The following is a 26,838-nucleotide window of genomic DNA, read 5'->3' on the forward strand; positions in this document are numbered from 1 at the left end:
CCACCTAAGTCGGGTAAAAGGCAGTGGGCATTTTGTTGAGTATTTTTGCTGTCTTGGTTGGGGTTCTGGTGCATTCATTTTTTCAAAAAGAAATCAACAAATTTCACTGTTTCCGTGTTCCTTTATGCAACACTGCGATTACTCTCTTCCCAACACTTCCTTCATTCCTCTGTTTGGGACACTCTCTGCAGGCCCAAGATATGTAGTCTGGCACCTGCTAGATGCAGACTAAATGCATGAGAACAGTTAATTTCTCCCTCAGCAGCCATGTGGAACCTGGAGAGACAATGTATTTGTATGGTGTGTTTTGCTGTCGCCAGTCCGGGTCCCTCCTGGAGGCCGGCATGACACAGAGAAGCATAAATCCTTGTCATCCGGATGCTCGCTGCCTCAGAGCCCAATTTCACACTGCGCTCACTGGCGTCATCCGTTCTTCCTGCCATTCCCAGCGTGTGTGGGGGCTCCTCGTTGGTGTTTTGACCCTTCGCTGTCATGCGAACTGGAAAAAGATGACTGAAATAGGTCCCTTACTCCAGGCTACTTAATTTAGCTGTCCTGACACCTGTCGCCTAGCAACACTGGCCCGCCTGCGCCCACAGCGCAGGCTCAGACCCTTTTCCTGCTCGGCTTCCCGGGCGCGCAGCTGTGACGCAAGCATTCCGCGACTTTCGGCAGTCACCGCACGCGTGGTACCATGGCTTCCTCGGGGGTGGCGGGTGGGAGACAGGCCGAAGATCCACTGCAGCCACCGCCGGAGCTGCTGCCGGAATCCAAGCCGCCGCCGCCGCCTCAGCCTCTCCCGGTCGCCGCGCTCCCGCCGCCGGCGGCTCCGCGGCCTCAGTCCCCCGCAGGCGCGAAGGAGGAGAATTACTCCTTTTTGCCGTTGGTTCACAATGTCATCAAATGGTAAGGGCCTAGGAGAGGTCAAGACACCAACTTTCCCGGCCTCCGGTGTTGCTGGTTCGTCCGAGCAGCCAAAGCCTAGGCTCTCTCTGGGCCACGCCCCATTTCCCCAGACGGGCCTACGGTCGCCTGGTAAGTTCAGCAAACTCCCAGGCCTTGAGAGTCACACTGTGCACCCGGGGGAAGCCCGCATACCGAGCAGATTCACAGGTTCTGCGCTGCACGCCTCTTGTTCGTATCCCAGATCCCGCAGCGTCTTGGGGATGGTTCTCAAGTCCTTAACACACATAGTCTGGAGGCATTTTTGTTTTTGTTTTTTGAGATAGTGTTTCCTTGTGTAACAGCCCTAGCTGTCCTGGAACTCACTCTGTAGACCAGGCTGGCCTAGAACTCACAGAGATCCACCTGCCTCTGCCTCCCGAGTCCTGGGATTAAAGGCATGTGCCACCACGCCCGGCCATCTGAAGGCAATTTTATACAGACATAGTTTTAATTCACCTGCATTTTGACTGTTCATACGAAGCCTAGTGTGGAATTTCCCACTTGTAGCATTATGTGAGCCCTTAAAAGTTTTCGAACATTGGTGGATTTTAGATGTTAAGATTCAAGAGTCTCACCTTGTACACTGTTCCGTTTCAATGTTAGATAGCATCTTTACCCGTGTGGCACTGTTACGTACTATGGGTGTACACTGGAAAGGAACCAGCGATGTGCCATCACAGGACTTACCAGTTAGACGTAGAGAAAAACAAACATAATAGTCTTATCATTTTTAAAACTGGAGAGGGGCGGGGTGATGCTAGAAACAATTTAAAACAAAGACACAGAAGTTGCTCCAAATGATTATGTCCCAGGGCTAACTATGCTAACGGAACATCCAAGGATGTGGGCGCCATGTTTTTGGCCCAACATCTCGGGTCTCCAAGATGGCTTACCTTTTTTGTTGATATCTCCATATATAGTTGTGTCAGTTCCAAGAGGTACACTGTTGTTGTACAAGCATTCTCATCTCGTGTGCCTTGATAAACTTAGGTGGCGCAGGACAGTCACTCCCAGGGCCCCTTGGTGCTGTCAGGATTCTTGGGAACAGTAAGAGAGAGGCGGATGGTTTGGTGGAATACTTGCTCTTCGAGCAAGAGGACCTGAGCTTGAATCCCCAGCACCCGCATAAAAAGCCAGTCATGGCTGCTCGTGCCTGTGGCCCCACTTCAGGGCAGAGACAAACAGGTCTTGAGAGGTCTGGCCAGCCAGCCTGGCTGAAACTGTGAACTTCGCCTTCATTAGGAGACCCTGGCTCAAGGCAGTAAGGTGAAGAGTGATAGAAAAAGACGCCCTACCTCGGCATGCCTACCTGCACACTCATAGACTGGAATAACACACACCCCCCCAACACACATACAAGGCATACCACATATATAATAAACAAGAAAGTCTTGGTAACATGGGAGGTATGAAAGTTGCTGCTGTGTATTATTAGGACATCTGTTGAAAGGCAGAATTTTATTTACACATTTGTTTGTTTGAGACAGGGTTTTGCTACAAAGCCCAGACTGCCTTTGACCTTTTGACCCTCCTATCTCAGCTTCCTGAGTGCTGGGACTATAGGTGTGTACCCTTACACCTAGCAACTGTGAATCTCTTAGTAGGGAGGAGTGTGCTTTAAAAACCACAGTAAAAAGTTCAGTATAGTAAACGCATAAACTAGTGACATCGTCATTATCATTATCAAGCATTAGGCACTATCTGCAATTGTATATGCTATACTTTTATACATCTGGAAGTAATTATTGTTTTTTTTTTCCACAGTAGTGTGTGTGTGAGTGATGTAATCTGCTGCAGAGTTACCACAGCTACTGTGTTCCTAGGCACATTTTGGTTACATTATAACCATTAGACTATTACTGTTTATATGATCTGCCATTGACTAGTTGTTCAGCGCTGACTGGATAGCCACAGGACACTAGGTGCAAACCCCTGAACTTGTAACTTCTGCTAAACCATTAAATACTAGAAGTGAATTAAGACAAAATTACAGTACCAGTCATGTTTATGAACATTGGCATGCCCTTTGATGTTTCACTGATATGGAACTGCCATTTGGCCTAAAAATCTTAATAGCCAGCTTCATTGGAGTTGAGGCAGCCTAGGTCCCCTGCTGTGTGGTTTCTTGGTGCTTGCCTTAGTTAGGATTATTATTGCTGTGATGAAGCACTATGCCTAAAAGCAGATTGTGAAGGAAAGAGTTTATTTGGCTTACACTTTCATTATCACTGGAGGAAGTCAGAGCAGGAACCTAGAAGCAGGAGCTGATGAAGAGGCCATGGAGGATATGGAGGATGCTGCTTACTGGCTTGCTCCACATACCTTGCTCAACCAGCTTTCTTTTTTTTTCTTTCTTTCTTTTGTTTTTTGGAGACAGGGTTTCTCTGTATAGCCCTGGCTATTTTGGAATCAGGCTAGCCTCCAGCTCAGAGATCCAACTGCATTTGCCTCCCGAGTGCTGGGATTAATAGTATGGGCCACCACGCCCAGCTTCAGTGTGCTTTCTTACTAGAGTCTAGGACCATCATCCTAGGGGTAGCTCACCCACAGTGAATGGGCTGGGCCTCCTGTATCAATACAATAAGAAAATGCTTTATAGGCTTGTCTTCAGCCTGATCTTGTGGAAGTATTTCCTCAGTTGAGGCCCCCTCCTCTCTGATGACTCTGGCTTGTGTCAAGTTGACATAAAACTAGCAGGCACATTGCTCATCTGCAACTCTTCAAATGACTTCAAAGCTTTGGTTCTCATGTTAGTCTCTTGGCTTCAAACAACCTAACGTCCTGTTTGTAGGGTAAGGCATACTGTCCCCTTTGTGACAGCTTTTGGCAAATACATTAGTGAGACAGAAGAGAGGACGATGGCAAGCAAGCAAACAAATACCACCCAAAGCCCTCACCATCTCAGGCAATGCTGGAGTATTGGTTATCCAGAGTAACCCGGTAGACATGGAAAAATTAAAGCACAAATGGGTACCCATTCACCCATGCTACAGAGTGGACGCTCCCAAGCCAGCAGAGCACTTGGGTTGTTGGTTGGGCCAGCCTTAGTGACAGGAAGTGAGATGTACCCAGAACATGCTATGAACTCAGAGGGTCTGAGTTCAAGTCTGTACTGAGGCTTGCCTTATCTTTGTAAGTACTTAACCTTCCCAGGCTGTAATTTTCCTGTCTCTAATTCATCGGTAGATCCAAATGCTGGGCATGGTGGTGCACACCTTTCCTCCCAGTACTCAAGAGGCTGAGGCTGATCTCTGAATTTGAGACCAGCCTGGTCTACATGTCTAGTTCCAGGCCAGCTAGGAACAATAGGTTCAAACTACAGCTCTGTGGCTTATGGCTAGGTAGCCTTGGGCAGGTAACTCCACTTCTCATAGAACTCAGAGAGCTCTACAGTGCATGCCTACGAAAGATGACAGGTTGATCATGCGGGCTTGTCTCAAAGGACATACCAGGGGTTTTATGTTTTATATTTATTTATTTAGCATAAGAAGAGGAAGGACAGGCAGTGATTGCCAGGAAACAGCTGGCAGGGGCTAACTCACCTACTGACTTGGAAGCAGCTGTCTTGACCATGCATGGCTTCCCCACTCTTTAGGGCCTGTAGTGGTAGAAAGGGGTAGCCTTCTCTACACCCGAAAGAAGGTGGTCTAAGAATGGGGAAGTCTAAGAAGGACACACCCACACTTCTGACTCGCTCCCATGCCTGAAGCAATCAGATAATACCCTTCTTCCATCCTGTGGACAGTGAAAGCATGGCTCTGCTCAAGACTGATTCTTTACAAGGATAAGCCAGAGTCAGGGTAGGATACAACATACTTCGGGGCTGGGAAGGAAAACCAGCTGGAAATGGGTTATGAGCCCCTCGGGCACCCCTGCAGTGTGGCTGCTAGCCTGGCGGAGAGTAAGGGATCCTCCTGGAGTGTCTGATGAGCTAAAGGGAAAAGACGCCAGGAAAGAAAGGACCCTGGGGAGAAAAGCCTTCTTCAAGAAAAACCAGTTCCGTCCATCCTACAAAACAGAAGAGGTGTCATTCCTACTCAGCCTCGAGCAGCTCACGTGTAAGTATGTGACTGGTAGCACTGGCCACTAGACACGTCAAAGAAACTGCAGTAAGAAACACAGAACCCCCAGGCGGAGGCGGCACACGCCTTTCATCCCAGCACTCGGGAGGCAGAGCCAGGCGGATCTCTGTGAGTTAGAGGCCAGCCTGGGCTACAGAGTGAGTTCCAGGACAGCCAGGGCTATTACACAGAGAACCCCTGTCTCGAGGGTTGGGAGAAAGAAAAGAAAAGAAAAAAAAAAGACAGGATCCAAGAGAAAGCAGTATGCTCTGAGAGGTCGGCTGGTACTGTCTCCATGAAAAAAGGTAGGTCCAGTTTGAAAGCTCTGGGATATTGGGTGAGATTTTAGGCCAGTGAGGGAAAGAGGTTAGGATTATGGTAGGGACGGGAAGGAAGGGAAGCCTGCAGTCGCAGCTCTTAGTGAGTAATGCCACTGCGAGTCTGATATTCCAAGAGGGAAGAAGGCAGGGTAGAAAAGCTGTGCACTCAGGACTCCTGAGGTCACAGTGGCTCAGGGTGATGTGTTCAGCACAAGCCAAGGGAAGAGGGAGATTGTAGGGGAGCCAGGAAACTGAAGACAGCATTTCCTTTGGAGGGTAATCCTTTTTGGAGGACTAAGCTGCCAGCAAATCTTACAGGCTGGGAGTCAGGGATAAGGACTGCCCTAGTGGTCCAGGGTGGCTCTGCCAGGCTTGGATGCCTTGTTCTGTGCTTCCCTCAGCAGTCCTTGAGCTGTGTGCCCCCCCTTTTCTAGGATGAGTAAGGACAGAAAGTCTGAAGCAGAGGACATAGCCTTGTTCTAAAAAGCTCCACATAAGGGGGTTTTAATTAACAAAAGGAACAGTTGCCGCATATAACAAGTTGTGGCTGCTGGGAATGCCTTAAGTTTCTTCCCTGGGTTTATATACCTGTGTGTCTTTTTCAGAAAGTCATAGAAATGAGGACCAGGCTGTCTTGTGCCATTTCCTTAGGCTGCTGTAGATTCCATCCTGTGCACATGCAAAAGTCTGTCTCATTAAGGGAGCTGCAGAAAATCCCATCTGAGATGCAGCTGGTCTTCACATGGAGGCATTTGGTATTTCATTTTTGCAGCAGGCACCATGCTGGGATGAACAGCCCTTTGCTTGAGCTGGAGTGAGGTAATCCTCAGCCATGGAACCACTGAAGCGGGGACATGCAGTTTGTGGTTTGACAGCTACTGCTCATTCATCTTTTTAGCTGACTCCTCCAAATTTCAGATCAGGCTACTTCAGTTAACTTGAAAATCTATTAACCTGAAATGGCCCATAAATCTGCCAGCCGAGAAGCACTAAGACAGATTAAAGATAGATTCCATAGATGGACAGTAGGAAGTAATCTGTCTCCCACTCCTCTCCACTGCCTCCCTCTCCCAGATCTGTACATAATTCTGTGTAGGACTGAGTCATCAGTCCTTGAAATGTGCCACCCAATGACTCTTAGTGCATATGTGCTCTGCTCCTGTAGTTGGAGTTGAAATGAGTACCTGGGTCTGCACTTTCTCAGTGCGTTCTCTGGAGTCTCCAGGAGAAATTTCTAGTGATGTGGTATGTGAATATAACATTCCAGTCACTATTAGCAAAGTTGGAAAGAATGCATCGATTTATGCGTCTGTTACCAGTGTATTTCTCTTTCCCCCATACCCCTGCTGCTACCATTAAACTTTTAACTGGCTAGTCTGATAGATAGGTCAGAAATGATAGTTGATTGCTATATTGTATTATTTTCAGTATATCATCTTTTTCATGTGCAATTTTAATTTGTTTTGAGACAAGGTCTCACAATGTGGCTCTGGCTGGCCTGGAACTCACAATGTAGACCAGGCTAGCCTTGGACTCAGAGACCCACCTGCTTCTGCCCGAGTGCTGGATTAGAAGGTGTGCGCCATCGTGCCTGGTTTGCAGTTTTAGTTTCCTGTTACTGTTGGTGTTTTTGTACCCTTCCCTGCTAGTTTCCTGGGCTTCTATTGAGCCAGGCTTCTCATCTCTGCCTTTCAGATGTCAATTCCCAGGCTGTTGACTCTTCTTTCCTTTTTGTAATGGTCATGGTGATTTTTTTCCTACTTCAAATCATGATTTTATATGGTCAGATTTGTTCAGCTTTTCCTTCACAGCTTCTGAGTGTGAGTCTGTGTTTGTTATTTTTCTTGTCATGTGACAGAACCCTACAGGGTAGAAATCCTACTGGAGGATGTCTGTTTTGGCTCACTGAGAGTGTTTGTCCATCATGATGGAGAGTTTGGCAAAACACAGTTGCATCTATCCATCATGATGGCCAGAAAGTAGAGAGAAGGCAAGGAAGGGGCCAGGGACAAAATACTCCCCAAGAAAATGCTCCTAATTCTTTCAGATTTGTTCCCCACACCCTGAAGTTTCTAGAGTCACTAATAGTGTCACTAAGTGTTTAAAATATTAGCCTGTAGGAGACATTTTGTATCAAACCTAACAGAATCTTGCTTAGAAAGGCCTTGGAACTCATTCTGTAGAGCAGGCTAGCCTCAAACTCACAGAGATCCGCCTGCCTCTGCCTGGGATTAAAGGTGTTCACCACCACTTCTTAACTAGTCTCTTTGCCTTTAAAGTCTCTCCAGTTCATTCTGTGGGCATTATCAGGTTCATTTTTCTCTGTCCAAAATTTTCTGGAATATTGTACACTACAGTACCTCTGTACAGACACTCAGGAGACTGAGCTAAGGGAGATCTCATTTGAGGCTAGCCTGGGCTACATGGTGAGACTATGTCTTTAAAAAATGCTTCACTCGGTTCCCTTTTCCTAAATTGAGCCCAGACTTTTAGCCTTTTATTCAAGGGTCACAGCAGACCATATCATACGCCCTGACTGGACAAGCTGCCACTGCAGAGCCGGGTAGTTACATGTGTCTTTGACTGGGCAGAGCATTCATGGAACCTGTGTATCTTTAAGGACTTACCTAGAGGCCACTCCTACACTCAGGGTTTTGTGAGCCAGAACTTTCCAGTGCACCCTGTGACTCCGCCTGGTACCTGGAGACTGTGGCTGAAACAGCCCTGCTTAGAGTTGGAGTCCAAACACTGGCTCTGTGCCCATCATCTTTCCCATAGTTGAGTGAACAATTATGTGAACTACATGTTTGCTAGGCCTGGTGGTGCAACCTTGTGAGCCCAGCCACTGGGGAGGCTTGGGTAAGAGGATTGTGAATTCAAGGCTTACATTGGCAGTAGAAATTGAAGAGGACTAGGATGTAACTTAGTGGTTCAGTGCTTGTCTGTCAATCATGAAGCCCTAGATTCCATGCCAGTGCCAGAATTTACAGGCTGTATACTTAACTTATTATTTCGAGACAGCATTTCTCTATGTATCCCTGGCTGTCCTGGAACTACTATATAGATTAAGCTGGCCTTGAACTCATAGAGAAGTGCCTGCCTCTGCCTCTCAAGTGCTGAGATAAAGGTATGTGCCACTACACCTGGCCTCTTTTTGAAGTTTGAAAGAATGAGGAGAGGAAATTCTTATAAGAACCATTATAAACCCCACTCTTTGAGGCCTTTCTTTGTGTATAGTGAAGCTACAAAGGACGCAGACAAGAAAGGAGGAATAAAGCCTGGTCTTCAAATTCAGCTTCTCTAATCGGAAATTGAAACTAAAGCATCCTAGCCTACCGATTCTGAAGTGAGGTGTCCCTGCCTGGATGCCGCTGTTTGGTCCACCCGGTTAGTAAGTCTTTTGATTTGAGTACTTAAGCAATGAGGCTTTAATTAAATGTCATACTTTTGTCAGATGTCTTAGGTTGCCAGTGGGTTCTGGAGAGCCATGCTTGTTGACCCAGCACAGGGAGTTCAAGTGACGAGCGCAAGCATCCCTCCCTCCTGCTCATGGCAGGTCAGCAAGACCTCTGTTATGGGAACAGGGTGTTGCTGACCTGCCTCTTCCCACACACAGGCTCCTTGCCAGCTGAGGCCTGCTGGGCTGTGTAGGAAGTGCCCCTACAGACCATGTCTGGGATTCACAGTTCCGCTGCCCTGTGTCCACTGTGTCCACCCAGTGCCCACTCCTTCCGCTGTGTCCTGGAGCAGAAAGGGTGCCATTAGAGCCTGTCTGGAGACTGCTTGGAAAAGCTGCATCCTGGCCTCTACGTCTGTTCCTTTCAGACTCACAGTAAAACTACCCAGGCCCTGATGATCTTCACAAGGGTGGCTTCCCCAGCAGAAAAGCTTTGAGGCCAGCCTGGGCTACAGAGCGAGTTCCAGGAAAGGCGCAAAGCTACACAGAGAAACCCTGTCTTGAAAAAACAAACAAACAAACAAACAAACACACACAAAAAAAGCTGCCAGGAAAGGGGTCCAGGGAAGAGTAAGTTAAGAGTGCTCTCCTGGTGGGCTCCTTCACAGTTGAATTTGCCGAATGGGTACGTTGGGGTGGAGAGCCACCTCCAGCTCATGTAGTGACCTGCCCAGACTTGGATTTCTAAAAGTGGGTGGGACACAGAGATTAGGAGGGGGGGGAGGACTTGGGTGTCTGAAGTGTGTGGGGGAGGGGAGTTGGCTGGACACATGGCTGGGAGAATTGGAGAGGGCCACCTTAGGGTGTGGGGGCTGCCGTCCCCTTGTGGATGCAGACAGAGGCAGGCAGATGGCATTCCACTGTGGATGCTTGCAGACTCCCTAGACTCCGGGAGGAAATCTGGATGCTGGCAGAGAGCTAGACTTGGAAAAGACGGCTGTGGGAGTTAGTTGCTGGGAGTGAGGGAACAAGCCCACAGGCATGCTGTAAAGCAGTTTTTTCCAACTTCTCTAAGGAACAGAATCTTCTGTAAGTGATCACTAAGAGATTGAAAGCATCTGCAATCCTGTGGCAAATGAAAGCTAGTGTGGGAAATCCAAAGCCACTGTACCAAGACCTGGTAGATGTTGGCAGATCTACAGAGAAAAGCAGATCACTGCTAGGCAGGAAGTAGCCACTAATAGCCAGATAAGATTGCTCACAGTTAGGGGAGAGACAGCCATGAGTTTTGAGGAGATATGTGTTTATGTTTAGGATGGAGTCTTCCTGTGCTGCCTGGACTGGCTTCCAACTTGGTCTTCCTGCCTCAGTTTCCCAAGAAACTGGGATTATAGGTGTGTGTTGTTGTGCTCAGAGGGTATCCTGGCAATATATGTGAAAAATTATATAAGGCCTTTGACCCAGAATTCTCCCTGGTAGGACATTATCTTTCCAGAATACTTGCACAGTTATACAAAGATGCAGATGTACGATGTCCATTGCCATTTTGATGAATTACAGGCATTCCAGATAATGGTCCATAAATATTTTCACAATGTAGGGGCTGGAGAGATGGCTCAGAGGTTAAGAGCACCGACTGCCTTTCCAGAGGTCCTGAGTTCAATTCCCAGCACCCACATGGTGGCTCACAACCATCTGAATGAGATCTGGCGCCCTCTTCTGTGTACATAATAAATAAATAAATCTTTAAAAAATATTTTCACAATGTAATCAAATGCATATTAATGTGGGAAGACCTCCAATATGGATTAAGTGGGAACCACATTTGATGTGCTTCTGTCAGAATAACGAAAGTTACACATGGTTGTATGTTATTGCACATTTTGAGATGATGTACAACAGTTTACATCATATGCTAACACAGGTGTCTCTGAGACTGGGACTGAAAGGACTTCCCTTTTCCAAGCCTTGGTATCTAGCACTTTGAATTTCTTGCCTCCGCATCTACTAATACTTAAGAGAAACATTTGACTGGGGACGTGAAAGCCGCCAGAGTTGGTACAGTGGGGAGGAAAGGCTGTGGACAGAGAGGACTGAGGGAACTAGCCCCAGGGTAGGTAGGTCAGCAGGAATGGGCATGCTTCTGAGGGCACCAGAAGTTTGTTGAAGAAGGTGGAGGCAGCCAGGTCAGGTTCCCCGGAGCTGGGGAGAGTGGCTGTCCGGTTTGAGAGGAGGTTGGCCTGCTGACCCATGGCCGCCTCTTGTTTCTGTACTGCTGGAGGACACACTGCTCACTTGTTGCCAGTTTGTTTCTGTGCCAAAAAGAAATTGGGAGAAATCGGCATGTTCTGAGATGCACCTATTGTTCCTAGGCTTTTGTTCAAGAGCCTGGAACTTGTGCCTAAATGCCTATGCTGGCTGCTAAAAGGATGCCCTGCTCTTCATGCCCCCATGGCCATAGTATTTCTGCCCACCCTTTGAGAAAGCACGGGAGGTGGACGTGGTGCTCTAACTTTGTCCTTGTTGGATGATTCCCATCGTTCCTGACCTAGTCTCTCTTCCCTTCTAAAGTTGGATGGTGACTAACGCTGAACACAAAGGCGGGCCCATTTAGTGCTTTCGACTTTTATTCCCTCACTGTTGAGCCTGACCCTTTTCTTTAGGCCTGGGGTTTTCACTGTTTCACAGTCATCCTTCCATAGCAGGTTCCCTCTTGGTTTGAACAGGTTCCTGAATAGAGTGTTTTCCTCACCCCAGGACTTCTGTGCTATTTACCACTACCAACTAGGGCAGGTGAACAGCCTACTGCAGAGGCCTGCAGCCCATACCCTCTCCAGGCGGCTTTCTCTATGCTTCTGTTTCTTTCCTGAAGTCTACCTTCTTCCCCAAAGTTCACCCGGTAAAGAATGGATCTGTTGAGTTTGGAGAGTTTCAGAACTGAGCATCTTACACATGGCCCACACTTGGCTTTCTGAATTAGAATTTCTTCGGGGCTGGTTAGGTTTGCTTCAGGAACAATATTACTGTAAACCTCCTTCCATGTTTTAATTATGTGGGGTTTGTTGTTTGCTTTTACTGTATCCTTCTAGACTTGCAATGTGAACCAGTTTTCTTAAAAGAGGATTTAAGGCTGGGTGGTGGTGGCACATGCCTGTAATCCCAGCACTCGGAAGGCAGAGGCAGGTGGATCTCTGTGAGTTCGAGGCCAGCCTGGTCTGCAGAGAGCTCCAGGACAGGCCCCAAAGCTACAGAGAAACCCTATCTCGAAAAACCAAAGGGAAAAAAAAAAAAAAAAAAAAAAAGAGGATTTAAAATCTGACACCTGATCGGTGGCAGTCTTCCATGTCTGTGCTCTGAGCTGGAGCTTGTTCGTAAGCTCATCTGTTTCCTTGCTTCCACGGTGATTCTTTTATTCTTAGGGTTTTTGTTTTTGAGAGGGGCATGGTTTTTCAAGACAAGGTTTCTGTGTGTAACAGCTCTGGCTGTCCTGGAACTCGATTTGTAGACCAGGCTGTCCTTGAATCCACAGAGATCTGCCTGCCTCTGCCTCCCGAGTGCTGGGATTAAGGTGTGTGTCACCACTGCCCAGTTGTTAGGGTTTTTGTTCTTGTTTTGCTTTTGGTTTGATGGCAGGAGTGGGGATCTTTGAGTGGATCACAGCTCTGAAAGGACATGAATGAGCCGCCTTACAAGGAACTTGACCCAGAAGAAGGCATTTGCAGAACCATGGTAGAAGAAAAGGTCTGTCTGCTGAGAACTTGCAGTGACTTGTAGCTGAGTTAAATTCATGACTAGCTCGATGGGAATTCGTCTTTCTGTTAACTAAAGCCTCAGCCAGCATCACACCTCAGTGAAATGAAGGTCCTGCTAACTCACAGAGTCTCCGGGGTGGCCTAGAAAAATGGCTGAGGTCAGATGGAGTGGAGCATGGCGCCAAGTTTGTTGTTCTTTGTTTGGGGTAGCAGCCAGCTGCTGATTGGTGCTGGTGTGTTCATTCAGCATGCTGTGGCCTTGCTCTCCAGGCAGTCACTCTTTGGACAGGTGGTGTTTTGAAAACTTAGTTTGGTGTGTTGTGGTGAGTACAAGTGTACGGTTGGGGAGGCCAGAGGAGGGCACTCTGGATGCCCTGCTCTCTCACTCTTCACTGTATTGCCTTGCACAGAACCTGAGGCCTGCTATTCTAGCCCGTTGGCTTCTGAGGTCTGCCTGTTTCTACACCCCATCCCCACCTGTGCCCCTCTACTTTTACATGGGTGATGTGACTCCAAACTCAACTTGTCATACTTGGGCAGGCATTCTTTATCCACAGTTGTTTCCTGAGTGTACTGCCCTATGTATAGGGCCAGGCCAGCGAGTCACCTGAGATGAAGCAAGCTCAGTCCCTGCCCTCAGTGGGTAGAGTTTAAGTACCTGATTTGTCAAATGTGCTAGTGAAGGGACTGTTTTATGATCTAACTTAAAGCTAAAGAAAAAACCAGAGACCAATCCCTCTCTTCTGGGTGGGCAGCCTAGTCAGGGGGCAGACATGTCAAACAACATTCTAAAAGGTATCAGAGGGTGTAGAACAAGGAAGCCCGTGTGGAGATGAGCTGCAGTTGCTAATAACTGACTGCCTTCTGCTCCCCCTGCCACCCATAGCATGGACAAGGACAGCCCAGATCTCCACCAGGACCTGAATGCTCTCAAAACAAAGTTCCAGGAGATGCGGAAGCTCATAGGCACCATGCCCGGCATCCACGTGAGCCCTGAGCAGCAACAGCAGCAGCTACACAGCCTCCGGGAGCAAGTCAGGACCAAGAATGAGCTTCTGCAGAAGTACAAGAGCCTCTGCATGTTTGAGATCCCCAAGGAGTAGGGCTATCTCCCAGGACAGCTGCCAAGGGACTGAAAGCTTCACCCTGTGCTATCCAGCTCCTTGGGGGAGCCCCCCTCTAAACTGTGTGGTCACATGTGGCTGGTGGGGGCCCTCAGTGGCTGTACTCAGCCATGACTAGCTATGCCCGGGCTCCATCAGCAGATCTAGAGTGCACAAGAGGAGAGGAGGAAGCTGTTCCCTTCTTTCCCTCCTCTCCTCCCGCTCCCGATACCATCAGTGGGTATCAGGTACATACTGTTCCCATTAACAGCAGTTTCATGAAGCATTTGCATAGAATTTGTGGGGTAAATTAAGCCTGCACTCAGATGGCATGGATTTAATATAATTAAAGAAGGCTGGAAGAGTGTGAACATTGTTTTGAAAGGCCAGAGGGTGGGTGGCTTCTCCCCACCAAACAGTTCACTTCCTTTTTTGTTTGAGCTACTGAATGAAACTGTATCTCCGGGGTGTCAGCCCAGAGTCCTGCCAGTCAGCCAGCCACCAACTCCAGTTTCCAGCCTCCTGCATACTAGCCTTAGAGGCTCTTGCTCCCTTTATCTCCATCACTCCAGGCAGTGCTCAGAATAGCCAAAGCACTGCTTGCCTGGGGCCCTTTGTTCTTCCCACGCTGGCTCAAAGAGGCTGTTAAGTAAGCAAGCAGCCCTGCCCTGATTCGTAGGCCCTGGCTTACAGCGTCATCTCCCCTCTGGCCAAGGAGTCAGTCACATCCGCTACCCTGCACATGCTCCCTGCATACTGCTGGTTTGAAGCAGTGGTTGGAAGGGGTAATCGGGATGGTTCCTCAGCCAGGGGTGTGTGGTCTGAGTCAGGTCTGAAGGGCAGGGGGGGCTAAGCCTGGAGGTTCCATAGTGTGTTGTAGAGTGTGCCCAGCTAGTCCCAGGTGGGACACTTTGTTCTCTCCCTCCCAGGCTGTTACACTGAGGGCAGGGTGGCCCTTTCTCTCTTGGGAGTAAGGTGAGAGTACCCAGTATTGTTTGGATCTTGAAGTGAGCACAGCCTGGGCTGACCAGTTTAGGACTTAGCAGGTGCCTGCCAACTGGCCTTGTTGGCAGGAGTGCTGGCTGGGGATAAGTTTTTAGCAGGGATTCTGGTGGCATTATCTATCCAAGATGCCTCGCAGTTGGGCCCTGGGATGTGTGTAAAAGAGTGTTGAGTTCCAGTCGTTTGGGCAGAAAAGAGGGCTCTGAATTTGAGTGGAGAGTGCCAATTAAGCCGCATCTACCTTGGAACTGTTATTTAACTGGATCAGTTATTTTCTAGAAAGTTTGAGCAGTAGGTGAGCCAGTTTTCAGGCTCTGGCCGCTCTCTGTGAAGCAGCACAGAGCACATGAAATGCAGGAGCTTCAGATCCTCCCATAGGCGGAGAGAGCAGGGCTCCTCAGAGGCCCGAGGGAGATGGAGTCTTCTCTGCTCCAGTGTGCCGACCTGTCACATTTTCAGACATGTAATTAAAGTATGCTCTGCTCCCAGGACACATGGTTTGCCTCTGTCTTTTTCTTCCCCAACAGTGCTAGGTCAAACCCCAGGCTTTCAGGTTTTATGATGAAGAATTAGAATGGAATGTTGATAGGTAGTGTAGAAGCAAGATGTCTGCTCCTTCCTCCACCTAGCTTGTGCATCCCGCCATCCATTGTTGAGCAATGAGTGCTTTCCTGTGATTTGAGCGGTTTCTTGGAAGTGGCCCTTCCCAAAGCAGGGCTGAAGCATCCCTTGAAGCTCAAGACCCTCTTGAGAGCTGGGCGGCAGTGGTGTACGCCTTTAATCCCAGCACTCAGGAGACACAGGCAGGTGGATCTCTGTGAGTTCAAGGCCAGCCTGGTCTACAGAGTGAGATCCAGGACAGGCACCAAAGCTACACAGAGAAACCCTGTCTCGAAAATCCAAAAAAAAAAAAAAAAAAAAGACCCTCTTAAAAACCACCTAGTACCTGGCATGGTGTGCAGCAGTTGTGCTGATCCTGAGATACCATGCTGATCCCCCCCACAGTGCCTGTTTCTCAGCTGCAGAATTGGAGGCTTGGAAGGTGACACTTGTCCTAAGTTGACATTAGGAGTGGCAAGGAAATCTGGGTCACAAGCCATGAGCCCTTAGCCACAGAGGGAGATGGCAAGGTGCAGAGGAGGTGGGCCTCACCTGGTGAGTGCTTGGGGAGCTGCAAGCTGTCCTTCCCACTTTACTAGGTCCTGCCAGCAACCCCGGGGCAGGGGGCAAGCATCTAGCATTGGCATCTTCCCAGGTGCCCTCTCAGGTTCTGGCTCCTGATTTGTGATGGGGTCAGATCTACCAGAGTGACGGCTCTCTGCAGCCTGCCGTGATTGAGTAACAGGCCCTGTGGAAGAGGAATATGAATATATATCCAGAAACGGGCCCCTCTGTGACAGGCCAGGAGAGGCAAGGAGTGGACAGAGAAAGCCAGAGAGGTGTAGAGCACATCCCAGAAGGCAAGGTCCTGTCCCAGTTCTGCTTGTCCACTGCCACTGAGGCAGGAACCCGGCTCCCTAAAAGCAAGAGCAAAGGGAACACCATTTTCCATTTTTGAAATTATTTTATTTTAAATAAAAAAAATAATAAAGACCTCACACAATAGAAATGCAGAGATTTTGTTCATGTCATGTTGACACTGGAACTAAAGTGCAAGTTCTGTGTTTTTCTTTGAGCAATTCCACACACATGTAAACAAGTCTCTTGCCTATGATCGAACCCCCACCTCTGCGCCAAAGTTTCCAGTTTGCAGAGGGCTGAAGTGGCTGACAGCTGTCATTGCAACGCCAATCACAGACAGGATAATGCCTTGTTGGTCCTGGCCCTTCAGCAGGCAGGACAGTTAGTTACTTGAAGTCTCACAGGCTGATGAACTTCACACACTCTCATTCTCAAGTCTGAGAAGCCAAGTACCTCTGCTGGGTCCTGGCATCCCACAAGTGAGGGCAGGCACCAACGAGGGGTATCAGTGGCTAGAGAGTCCAGTCTTAGCCAGTTCTCTTTCCTTTCACAACAGATGACTGTCCCTTATTGGTCTGGCAGCGTCTCCCGGTACGCAGGGCTAGGTGGCAGGAAGCGAGGGAGAAGGCCAGTTGGCACCCTCGTGGCACGGAGCGCGCGGGCTAGCCCGGGAATCCGATTTGACTTTTGAACAAAAAAGGTCCTCAGGTTGTGTGGCCGATGCTGGGTGCACCTAACTGATGACACAGCGCTCCTTGTCCTTGGCCTGGCTGCCGACATTGGTCTTTTCACGAATGTACATGAGGTCGCTGTGCACGCTAGGTCTGCGCGCAAAGGGCGCCAAGATTCCAAAGGCGTCTCCAGGGTCGCCGCCGCCGCCGCTGCCTGCACGCAGAAGCTTCTTGTTCCTCAGAGCCTTTTTGTGCAGTACGTCGCAGTACTGCACGGATACCTTGCGGTGCAAGTCGGGGCTCATCTCGCTCGGCAGCTTGGCCATAGCAAAGAGCGCACGGAACATCTGGTCCAGGCTGCTGTTCTTCTTGGCCGAGATCTCGAAGTAGGCACAACGCTGAGGGTCGTCGCCCACCAGCTGCTCAATCTCCCGCTGCTCCACTTCGCGGTAGAAGTCCCGGTCGCCTTTGTTACCGCAAATGACCAGGGGCACGTCCACATTTTCGTTGGTTTTGTTCTTGAGACAAGCCTTGGTGTCCAGAATCTGCTGTTTGAGCCTTTGCACCTCCTCGAATGAGTCGCGGTTGTCCAGGCTGAACACCAGAATGAAAACGTCTCCTATAGGGAAATGAGTGGGAAAGGTGAGGGCTGTTGTCAGGAGTTAAACAGCGTACAGCCCCGGCCCCATGCGCAACACACCAATCCCCCAACCCCAAGACTCCGACCTCAGGGTCTCAGCCGGCCCTCCCTACTCACCTGTGAGGATGGAGAGGCGCCGCATGGCAGGGAATGGATGGTTGCCGGACGTGTCCAGTATGTCCAACTGGTAGACCTCGCCGCGGATCGAGTAAAACTTTCGGTGGAAGTCCTCGATGGTAGGGGTGTAGGCGTCCTCGAAGCGGCCCGTGAGGAAGCGCGATACGATGGCGGTCTTGCCTACCTTGGATGAGCCGAGGATGACCATCCGGTAGCAGTTCTTGGCAGGGATACTCAGCTCAGAGTCGCTCGGGCACATCTTCTTGATCATCGCGGCCAGTTTCATTGGGCAGAGAGACCCCGGGGGCAGATGCGGGGCCGAGAGAAGGCAGAGGCTCGGGAGTGGTGGAAGGGCTTGGCTTCAGGACCGCTGGAGTTTGGCTGGCCTCTTGGAGACAGCGAGCTCTGGCTTTCAGCGCCCCACACCGCCCTTATATGCAGCCGGCCCGAAGCGCCGGGGCTGGCGCCTCCCAGCCAAGGTGCGTCACGTCCCGCCCCCGGGCGCGCCCTGCTCCTCCCAGACACAGCGACCTCTGCCTTGGAGCCTGTGGCTCCCCTCCAGCCCTACGTGCGCTGCAAGGAAAACTAACTCCGAACTACCGCAATGAGAGGATCTGGCGCTACCCAGCTTCGGCCGCAGGGGTCCTGGCTGTGCGGGTGACTCTCTGACCTCTGGGATCCCCATTCTCTCAACACCAATGTGCGGACACTCAATTTCCTTGGGCCTCGGTTTCCCAGAAAATATGATTCGGTGATAACAACATGTTTGTTAGGCACTTGCCCCAGCGCCAGCCCCTTAGGTCCCCGGGTCCGTGCCAGCTTTCCGGGCATTGTGTTCGGTGTTTTGGGGTTTCCTGCACTAAGGTCCGCGCTTTGCGCTTCTGCCACCAGAGGGAAGCAGAGAGCCCCGCGGGCACGCTGGGAGGCCGAAAAGTTGTGGCCAGGAAAGGAGCTGTAAGGTGTAAAGCAGGAAGCCAACTGAAACGGACCCCAAACTCCTGCGTACTATTCTCCCAACTAGAGATAATCTGGTCTGTGGGGACCTCAGCAAGGGACAGCTACCACCATCTTTCCTTGACAACATACTTAGAGACATGCCCTTGGGGGGAAAAATCAATCCTAGGCCTGAATCCCCCTACAGTCTTTTATGGCTTTCTGGCTTTTTCTCTCTTGTGGGCCAATCATCTCATTTTGCATTGAGAGAGCTGAATGGGGCCGAAAGTCTCAGAGGAGGCCTGAGAGCACAGCCTTCTCCGGAGCTCAGTTTCCCTCTCTGGAAGATGGCATTGGTTCCTTGATTGTGAAATTATAAATGCAAACACTTTCCAAGATCCAGGCCTGGTCAGAACGATAAAAGTATATAGTACCAGGGAGGCTGCCCAAAGAGGAAGCCAGCAGCCGGTTGATCAGTAACCAGGACTGAGTAATGCTTGGGGAGAAATGGGATGTGTTGGCTGCTTGTAACTGGTGATGATGAAGTCAAGCTGTGTTTTCATTGTTTTGACCTTGTCTGATTAGGAGAAGCCCAGAGACCCACCAGCTGACAGATGCCACTCACCTAAGCAGGTAGTCTTTGTGCCCCAGGAGAGGACTAAGTCATTCCCACCCGCTGAGATATTTGCATAGTGCCCCCAAAGTTTTCATCCCTTCCTTATGACTCAGGATCTCAGCAGAAGCTCAGCCTCTGTAGAGCAGCAGCAGCCATCCTGCACCGGGCAGGCACTACATGGCCTGAGGGTGTTGATTTGGTGGTCCTGGTCCTGTGATAATACCCTCCCTGGAGACAGAGAAGCAGCACTCTGGACTTTACAGATGAAGAAAGTAAAGCTCAAAGAAGCAAGCTGCTTACCTAGCAAGCAGGCCTGCCTGGGGCTTGGGCCACCTGGTTCTCATTGTCCCATCTACGCCTCTGCTTGTGCCCCCCACAACAGTGCCCACTCCAATTGTCTGGCCCATTTCAGTCCAGCAGGACATCCATATTCATTCCCCTTCCCTTCCAGGCTGCTTCAACACCCACATCCATTGAGTGACCCGGGGCCTCAGCGGCTAGATCTAGGGCAGGCAGGTGGGGTGAGTGCTTGGCCACTCCCTTCCTCATCTGCGAGAAGGACCTGAGCCAAGCCAAACACAGGACTGCTGTGTATGTACAGGGTGCTCACTGCAGGAAGGGGCCACTCAAGGCTGCAAGTGAGGGCCTGCTCACCCCAGATCGAGGCCCTTTTCCTTTGCCTTGAGAAGGCATTGTGTGGAAGGCTGGGGCCCTGACTCAGTATGGCCAGAGCCAATGTCACCATTCCCCTGAGTCTCCAGTCCCAGGAGATCCAAGGGATAAGAAGAGAAGGGTGGGTGAGCCAGGCAGTGGTGACGCACACCTTTAATCCCAGCACTCGGGAGGCAGAGACAGGTGGATCTCAGTGACTTTGAGGCCAGCCTGGGCTACAGAGTGAGTTCCAGGACAGCCAGGGCTGTTAACACGAGAAACCCTGTCCTGAAAAACAAAAACAAACACAAACAAACAAAAAAAGAATAGAAGTGGCAGGTCAAAGATCTGGTCCAGCTCTCCCCACATTAGAAAAGCAGCAGGGAGGTAAGTCCAGCAGGGCCCAGGTGTGGTCCCTAGGGACACTCTGGGACTCTGCATTCTCCATCAGCAAGGACCTCACCAAATATGGTCACTTGCCAGAGTGTGGAGGCTGGAAGTTTGGGTCCCCAAAGTGTGCTCTTGAGAAGTGGCAGAGCCTTCGAGAGGTGGGCCCGGGTGGGTAGCCTCCAGGTTATTGTGAGTGCCTTTTTTAATGTGATTGTGGGCCCAGCCCTTCTCATCTGCTATTTACCTTTGCCATCAGGTGGGCAGCTTGCCCTACTGTGTGCTCCCACCACAATGAACTGGCCTGGCCTGGACTCAAAGCAACAGGGCCAACTCATCGGGAGGCAGGTCCAGCTCTCTGGCAACTGGTCCACCTCGGCCTGCGGAGCCTCCCGTGGGCTCCACCCCCTCTCTGTCTCCTGCTGGACTCTGACTGACATGCTGGGGCTCAGACAAATGAGCCCAGTCCTGCTGAGTGTATGACGAGAACACATCTGTTCTCAGAGGAAAAAACTGTAGGTTCCTATTCCTCTCCCCAGAGTCCTCTGCAGCTCCTTCTCACCTCTGAAATCCTATCTCCTCCATGTGTGCCTTGGCTGTTGCCTCCACCCAGCTGTCAGGGGCTGGAGCTGCGGAGACACTGGTGATCAGAGCTGAGGCTCCCTCGGTGCAGAGGACTCGATAAGGGCCAGCATTGGCAAAGGAGCCATCTCTGCTCCATTTGGTACCAACGGTACCAATGTTTCTCTGGCCTGGTCTTACCAGGACATCTGCCAGGGCTGTGGGATGGGACCTGCATGGACTAGCTTCAGCGAGGACACAGGTGAAGCTTGATTGCTTGGCTACTCTTGGCGCCTTCCACCCACCAGAGGTGTATGAGGGAGGGGCAGGGCTCAGGATGACAGCTCCAGACTCTGTCAAGGACCTAGGGCAACAAGAATCTGAGGCCACACTAATAAAAGGTGTCATCCTTGTCTGCCGAACCTGAGACTCCAGAGGGTGCTCTGGCCTGGGGCTGGGAGGAGAAGCTCAGGCCTCCTCAGAGGACCTGGAAATGGGAGCAGGGAGATCAGTGCACAGCGAGCTGGTAGGCCCAGGGCACTTGTAAAAATCCATGCAAGCCTTGGCCAGAGTCCTGGGTGACAGTAACAAGATGTCAGGTGAGGGCAGCATTTAGATACTGTCCCATGAGCTTCATAGCCTTGGGCTGGAATGGACATAGGCTGATCCTTTGGACCTCCCCCAAATCTCACAAGGCTTTCTGGACCAGTGAGGAGCCCTGACAAAGGAAGGCAACTGAGACTAAAGGGATGAGGGCCTCTGGTGAGTTGGGACAATCACCCCAAGTCCAGAAAGCTTAGTACCCCTAAGCCATCCATCAGGAGCCTGGAGTCCTAGGGATCAAGGCGGGCCCAGCTGCTAATGGCCATACAATGCCAGGAGGAGCAGAGGAAGACTGTCCTTTGGTCCCCTGATGCCCAGTGTCAACTTCTGACCACACTTTCTTGGTCATTTGTGCCCTGCCTACACAGCCCATCTCTCCAGTTGAATTTTACCCAGCCCCGGTGGACATGGTGGAGGGAACCCACTAGATCCTGCCTTTGGATGGTAATCTTAGTGGAATGACAGTTTCAACCTGACAGACCTCCGCTCTCAGGTTGAACTGGGTCTCCCAGCAGTGAGGGCATGACCCGTAAGTGCTGGGGCATAGATGGCAGGCGACCCAGGGTGTCCCGCTGCCCGGGAAAGGCTGTGGCTCCAGCCTATTGCTGAGGTCTTTTGAGAAACAGTTCTCTATGAATCCCAGACAGCACCAGGAAGCTGCACTGGGAAGAAGGGGCCAAACCAGTCTGGTCCAGAAGCCCTCCAGGGACGCAATGTTTCTTGCCCTGCCCAGTCCTCCTACATACAGCCTAGAGCCCATGTCCTGTCTTCCCTCCTGGGACCAGATGGAAAGGGGCCCAGAGAGGTGCTGAGGTCACAATGCCTTTATTAGTGTGTCGGGACATGGTGGGGATGGGAAGCTCAGTGGTCACATGGCATAATGCCTGGGTCCCCATGACTGGTTTCCAAGGCACAGTGCTGCTCTCCCCAAGCACGGTTGATGCCTGGGGCAGCTGGGAGGCCAGTCCGGCTTTCCACAGATCCCCCACGGCCCTGTTAGCTCCTTTTGTGCAGCCTGCTGGCTTTCTGTTGGTAGATCTCAGCAGTGAAGGGCCTGTGGGCAGGAAAAGGCTCCAGTAGGCTGTTCCAGGACACTACTGCACCCCAGTACCAGAACCTACCCCACCAGTAAGGATAGGACCCACATTCCCACTGTCTCCCAGAACTTTCCCAGAGGCTTCAAAGAGCAAGAGGGGCCTGGAGGGACCAGGACCACCTGCTTGCTGGCCTAGGTCTCAGGTACCAAGTGTCCCCTCCCCGCCCCCAGCCTCTTGAGCCAGGCCCCAGGAAGCACTTCTGAATGAGAGGCCTGGCCGACTTGGCTGTCACATTCATCTCCCACTCCACCACAGCTCTACTCACTCCTCATACAGGAGAGCCACCACGTAGACGAGCGCCACCAGCACCGTTAGCAGCAGGCCTGTGGGACTGGCGTGCCTGCAGACAGACATACCATCAGTTGAAGAACAGACACTCCTGCCAACAGAGTGGGTTGGTCCTTGGCTGATGCTGGGATGCTCGTGATGAGCTGAGCCTGGAGGTGCCCCTTCCTAAGTCAGTTTTTCGAGAGGCTCAGGGAGAGAGGAGGGAGAAAGGACACCTCGTCAGGTAGTCCCTGCCTTAGCCTGCTGAGGTCGAGGCTCAGGGACAGGGGACTGCCTACCAGACAGTGTTCTTAGAAAACAAGTCACTTGTGAAAAGCCAACCCAGGGCTGCCACGGGCACATGGCCTCATGGGCAAGTTCTGTCACCTGACCTCTGCAGCCCGTAGTCACCTGTGGGGTGGCCCACAGCAAGACCTTCCCCTCAGAGCCAGCAGTCCCACACTGGCCCTCTGCCATGCTCACTCACACTGGTCAGTCTGTCCATAAGTCTGTCTGGGAAGGGCAGGGACACAGGGCTCTGCATTGCACAGCACAGGACTCAGGCCCACCTGCCGCTGCGGTCCATCTACCACCTCTGCCATGCCCCAGCCCCTGAGCTGCACTTCCTGCACCCCAGCAGTCCCAGCCGGAGGAGAGAAGTCCTTGGCAGAATGTACCCAGCATATCTGTCATGACTCTCTGCAGGTGACCAGTCTCTGACCTCACTCTGCCAATGAATGCAGACAGCCTGTCAGTGAGAGCAGGGAGGAGCCCACGCATGTCTGCCTCAGGTTTCCAGAAATAGCTGCTGCCGAGCAGCCCCCAGGCTATTTCTATGGTAACCTCTGGCTCTACTGACTCCTGCAGGGCCTGGGCTGACCATTCCTTCAGCAGGAAGGGAATAAACCAGAAAGGACAGGAACAGACCTCAGCTTCAGGGAGAATCTGCTCTCCTTGACTACCTCATCTGGACACCCAAGGACAGAGGGCACACGAGTGTGTATGCCCTACAGGGCCCTCTGCCTTGTTCACTCCCTAGTGCCCACTTGGACCTCACATTGACCAGTCTGCTCGTGTGTCCAATCTGGGAGGGCAGGGACACAGGCCCCCTCCACTGGACAGTACAGAACATCTGTAGGGCTCATCTGCTCCGACACTCCAGCCACCTCTGCAACTGCCCCAGGCCCTGAACTCCCTCAACACCTTCAGGTCTCAACTTGTGCCCCCACAGAGCTTAGCTGGGCTCTAACCTGTGACTTTGTCCTTGCTGTCCCTTTCAACTTGGAACTTGGAACAGCTCTTGATGTCTGTGTCTGGCCTGACTATGGGCATGATATTTCCCTCCCTCCTGGCTAAATAAGCACTTTGTCCCTAGCCAGGGGTCAGCTGTGCTTCTGGCCACATGAGGTTTATGGGTCAGGGAAGACCTTGGAAGATGGCTGATGAATGAAACCTTGGGCTTGGTGCATTGAGAGCCCTCAACACCAAGGTGGCGGTGAGCACGACGCCACAGTTCACTACCACACAAAAAGCAAGCACCGCTAAAGGGATAATATGCTTTGGAGCCAGGAACTGAAGCACCAAGACCATCTCTGCTCCCGATTTACTATATGGCCTGAGGTAAACTCAGTCTTCGGCCTCAGTTTCCCCACCTGTCATGGGAAAGAATGGACTCATTGCCCTTGATCTTCTGTCATGATTCCTAATCGAAGCAAGTCTTCAATTGCCTACAACAGTCACTGATATGACCCCAGCCAAAGGCTTGTGGGAGACCCTGAAAGAACTTGCCCTGCCTTGACCCACGATACTGGGGTGGGAAACAGTGCTTCCAAGGTCTCTGGGAGGCCAGCTCTCCAGCAGGGGTTAGGTGCTGTGAACAGACACCCCTCCTCCTGCCTCAGCTAGCAGCACTAGGCCCATGGTAAATGCAAGTCCAAAGACCTGCTTAGAAGTGGTGATATGGGCATGACCAGTCCTGTCTGCTGGTTCCCTAACACCCCCATCTCCAGGAGAACCTGGCCACTTACTGGCACTGTGGTCCAGCTTGACTTCCTAACAACCAGGGTAGACAAGGCAGTCCCACTGACAGATGGTCACACTGAGCCCAGAGTCAAGGAGAGCAGAGCCCAGGGTACCCACTCCTTGTGGTAGGGGTGGGGAGGTGGAGGACTGGAGAAAGCGGGGTGGAGGGGTAGGGGGGAAAGGGGTGGTAGCCAGGGCCTGTGTCAGTCTTCAGCACCTTGAAATAAATCCCTTGCCCTGTCTGCTAGGGATTCATGTGTGGGAATGAGACATGAAAAGCCACAGACAGGCCTGCTGGGTCAGTGGCAGCAGACACTGACCACTGTAATGATGTAATGGTGTAGCTCTACTAAGCCCTCAGATGAATGCTCTGTCTCCAGTATGCTGGACCTCTCTCTTCTTAGCAGTGCACATCAATAATCTCTGGAGGCAGCTGTCACATGTCACAGAACCCTGACCTGGCCACTCCGAGCTTGGAGTGACCTTCACTCTTGGGCACTGGGCACTACTGTGACATAGAGGGACATGTGTGCGGCTCTGCCATAAGTGAGGAGACAGGCCACTGGTCACTGACTCCCAGCACAGGGCACTAGAAGCCTAGAGGAGGTAAGAAGGACTTTCTGAAGGAAGGCTCCCCATCAGTTGGGTTTGGAAGAATGGACTAGGATGGAGGCAGGCAGGTTCCAGTCAGTAGGGACAACATGTATGTAGCATGGGAGCGGAGCTGTGTATTCTGGGAGGTCAGGAGATGGCAGGATGAGTGGGTAGAAGAAGGCTTGGTTTGGGTCTGGATACCAAGGGGTCCTGAGGGTACCAAGTACTCACATAAGTGCCCAGCCCAGGTAGTTGGCTGTGCTCCCCCAGTACATGGGGTTGTCTAGCACGTTGAAGGGAAATGTGGTCACTCTGGCCTCTTTGAGGATCCCAAAGTAGTCACCTGTGGATGAGACAGGGTTGGATGTGAGGGTCACTTAGCCATCTATATCTTTGGCCACACTATTACTAAAGAAAATCCCCCATTGAGCCTTGGAAAATCTACAGGAGGGGATCAGCACCCACAGCTAAGGATCAGAGCCTTCCCACCAGCTCCACAAGTGAGCTGGGCACTGAGCCCTCCAGCTGAATCCTCTTCTGAGCCCCAGCCACTGGTCTCCCCCTTCTCCCCACCAGGTGCCTGCCTCTGTGTCTGCCCGTCCCTCTCTTGAGAAGCCCTACCTTGTCAGTGTAGAGCTCCGTCCCAGGGCCTCCCTCCCTCCTTCAGAAGCCCTTCCCACTGGTACCTTCAGAGTGTTGGGCCTACCCTTATCTGCCTGGCTCTTCCCTCCTCCCACCCTGGCTGCCATCCCTTTACCCACTAAGCCTCATTCTTCCTCTTGGGGTGGCCAGATGCTAGGGTGTGTGCTGATGAGCTTTGTTACCTTGACACAACCTAGAGTCCCCTGAGAGGAGGGACCCTTAACTAAGAAATTGTCTTCATGACACTGGCTTGGGGGCATTTTCTTGATGAATGCTTTTTATGGGAGGGCCAAGGCCCAGCTCAGTGTGGGTGGTACCCATCCCTGGGTAGGTGGTCCTGGGTTGTATAAAAAAAAAAAAAAAAGGTAGCTGAGCAAGCCATGGAGAGCAAGCCAGTAAGCAGCATTCTCCCATAGTCTCTACTTAGTTCCTGCCTCCAAGTTCCTGCCTTAATTTCCAGCCTTGGCTTCCTTCCATCGGCGATGGACTGTAACATGTAAGCCAACTACACCCTTCCTTCCCAGGTTACTTTTGTTCATGGTGTTTATCACAGCAATAAACTGGGGCAGGTGAGCTGAGGCTCCAGCCTGCCCACCACATGCCTCCTGTCACTCTGGAGGTCAGCTCAGGGGAGCTGACATGGGGCGGGGGAGAGACCACCAGATGGCCAGTCATCCATCCACCTAACCAGGCCACTCTCACAGAACAAAGCATGTGGCCCAGGTTTCTACCTGGTGAGTGTCTCCCCTGGGCCAGGGCGGCATTTCCCAGCAGCCTCTCCTTTGTCCCCCATTAGACCAGAAAGACAATGCAGCTCCATCCCAGGCAGAAAGTAGGGCAGCCAGCTCAACAAGGGGAACCCTGCAGGAGGGGCCTGGCAGAAATGGTGCTGTCATTGTCAGGGACAAAAGGTACAAAAGTCCAAGAGGCTGCCTGGGGCCTGCTGGGAGGAAGCAGGAAGCAGGGCAGTGGGGCCTGACGGTGGGTGGCACAGAA

At 51.3% G+C, this 26,838-nt stretch overlaps 3 protein-coding genes across 9 annotated transcripts in view; 1 reads left to right on the plus strand and 2 right to left on the minus strand.

The window, feature by feature from the left end:
- The first annotated feature begins 633 nt into the window (after nucleotides 1–633).
- On the plus strand, nucleotides 634–15,071 carry Med9 (mediator complex subunit 9). The gene is made up of 2 exons (XM_036197546.1): nucleotides 634–906; nucleotides 13,362–15,071. The coding sequence occupies exons 1-2, from the start codon at nucleotides 695–697 to the stop codon at nucleotides 13,576–13,578; spliced, it is 429 nt and encodes a 142-aa protein (XP_036053439.1). The 5' UTR covers nucleotides 634–694; the 3' UTR covers nucleotides 13,579–15,071.
- Nucleotides 15,072–16,124: 1,053 nt separating this feature from the next.
- On the minus strand, nucleotides 16,125–18,033 carry Rasd1 (ras related dexamethasone induced 1). Of its 2 annotated transcripts, none has more exons than XM_036196020.1 (2): nucleotides 17,470–18,026; nucleotides 16,125–17,331 (listed from the first exon to the last, which is right to left on the minus strand). In XM_036196020.1, the coding sequence occupies exons 1-2, from the start codon at nucleotides 17,753–17,755 to the stop codon at nucleotides 16,775–16,777; spliced, it is 843 nt and encodes a 280-aa protein (XP_036051913.1). In that variant the 5' UTR covers nucleotides 17,756–18,026; the 3' UTR covers nucleotides 16,125–16,774. The 2 variants fall into 2 exon arrangements, with proteins under 2 accessions (XP_036051913.1, XP_036051914.1); XM_036196021.1 differs by having other exon boundaries at nucleotides 17,184–17,257; nucleotides 17,470–18,033.
- An 11-nt stretch (nucleotides 18,034–18,044) lies between these two features.
- Pemt (phosphatidylethanolamine N-methyltransferase) overlaps nucleotides 18,045–26,838 on the minus strand; it is a 90,364-nt gene continuing 81,570 nt past the window's right edge. For 4 of the 6 annotated variants that reach the window (XM_036196013.1, XM_036196018.1, XM_036196014.1 and 1 more), the window contains 3 exons: nucleotides 25,432–25,543; nucleotides 22,583–22,657; nucleotides 18,045–18,421 (listed from right to left, as the gene is read on the minus strand). In XM_036196013.1, the coding sequence (XP_036051906.1) occupies nucleotides 18,055–18,421; nucleotides 22,583–22,657; nucleotides 25,432–25,543 (554 nt within the window). In that variant the 3' untranslated portion in view covers nucleotides 18,045–18,054. Of the gene's footprint in view, nucleotides 18,422–22,026; nucleotides 22,275–22,582; nucleotides 22,658–25,431; nucleotides 25,544–26,838 lie in introns of those variants that run through there. The other 2 variants (XM_036196015.1, XM_036196019.1) reach the window with 1 other exon arrangement.

This window comes from Onychomys torridus, chromosome 8 (genome assembly GCF_903995425.1).
Source record: "Onychomys torridus chromosome 8, mOncTor1.1, whole genome shotgun sequence".
Classification (NCBI taxonomy): Eukaryota; Metazoa; Chordata; class Mammalia; order Rodentia; family Cricetidae; genus Onychomys; species Onychomys torridus.

Excerpts from the sequence above, each read along its gene's own strand:
- Med9 (XM_036197546.1), top strand. The coding sequence starts at position 695 with ATGGCTTCCTCGGGGGTGGCGGGTGGGAGACAGGCCGAAGATCCACTG. Across the intron at positions 907-13,361 it reads GTTCACAATGTCATCAAATG|CATGGACAAGGACAGCCCAG; the intron begins GTAAGGGCCTAG and ends TGCCACCCATAG.
- Rasd1 (XM_036196020.1), bottom strand. The coding sequence starts at position 17,755 with ATGAAACTGGCCGCGATGATCAAGAAGATGTGCCCGAGCGACTCTGAG. Across the intron at positions 17,332-17,469 it reads GCGCCTCTCCATCCTCACAG|GAGACGTTTTCATTCTGGTG; the intron begins GTGAGTAGGGAG and ends ATTTCCCTATAG.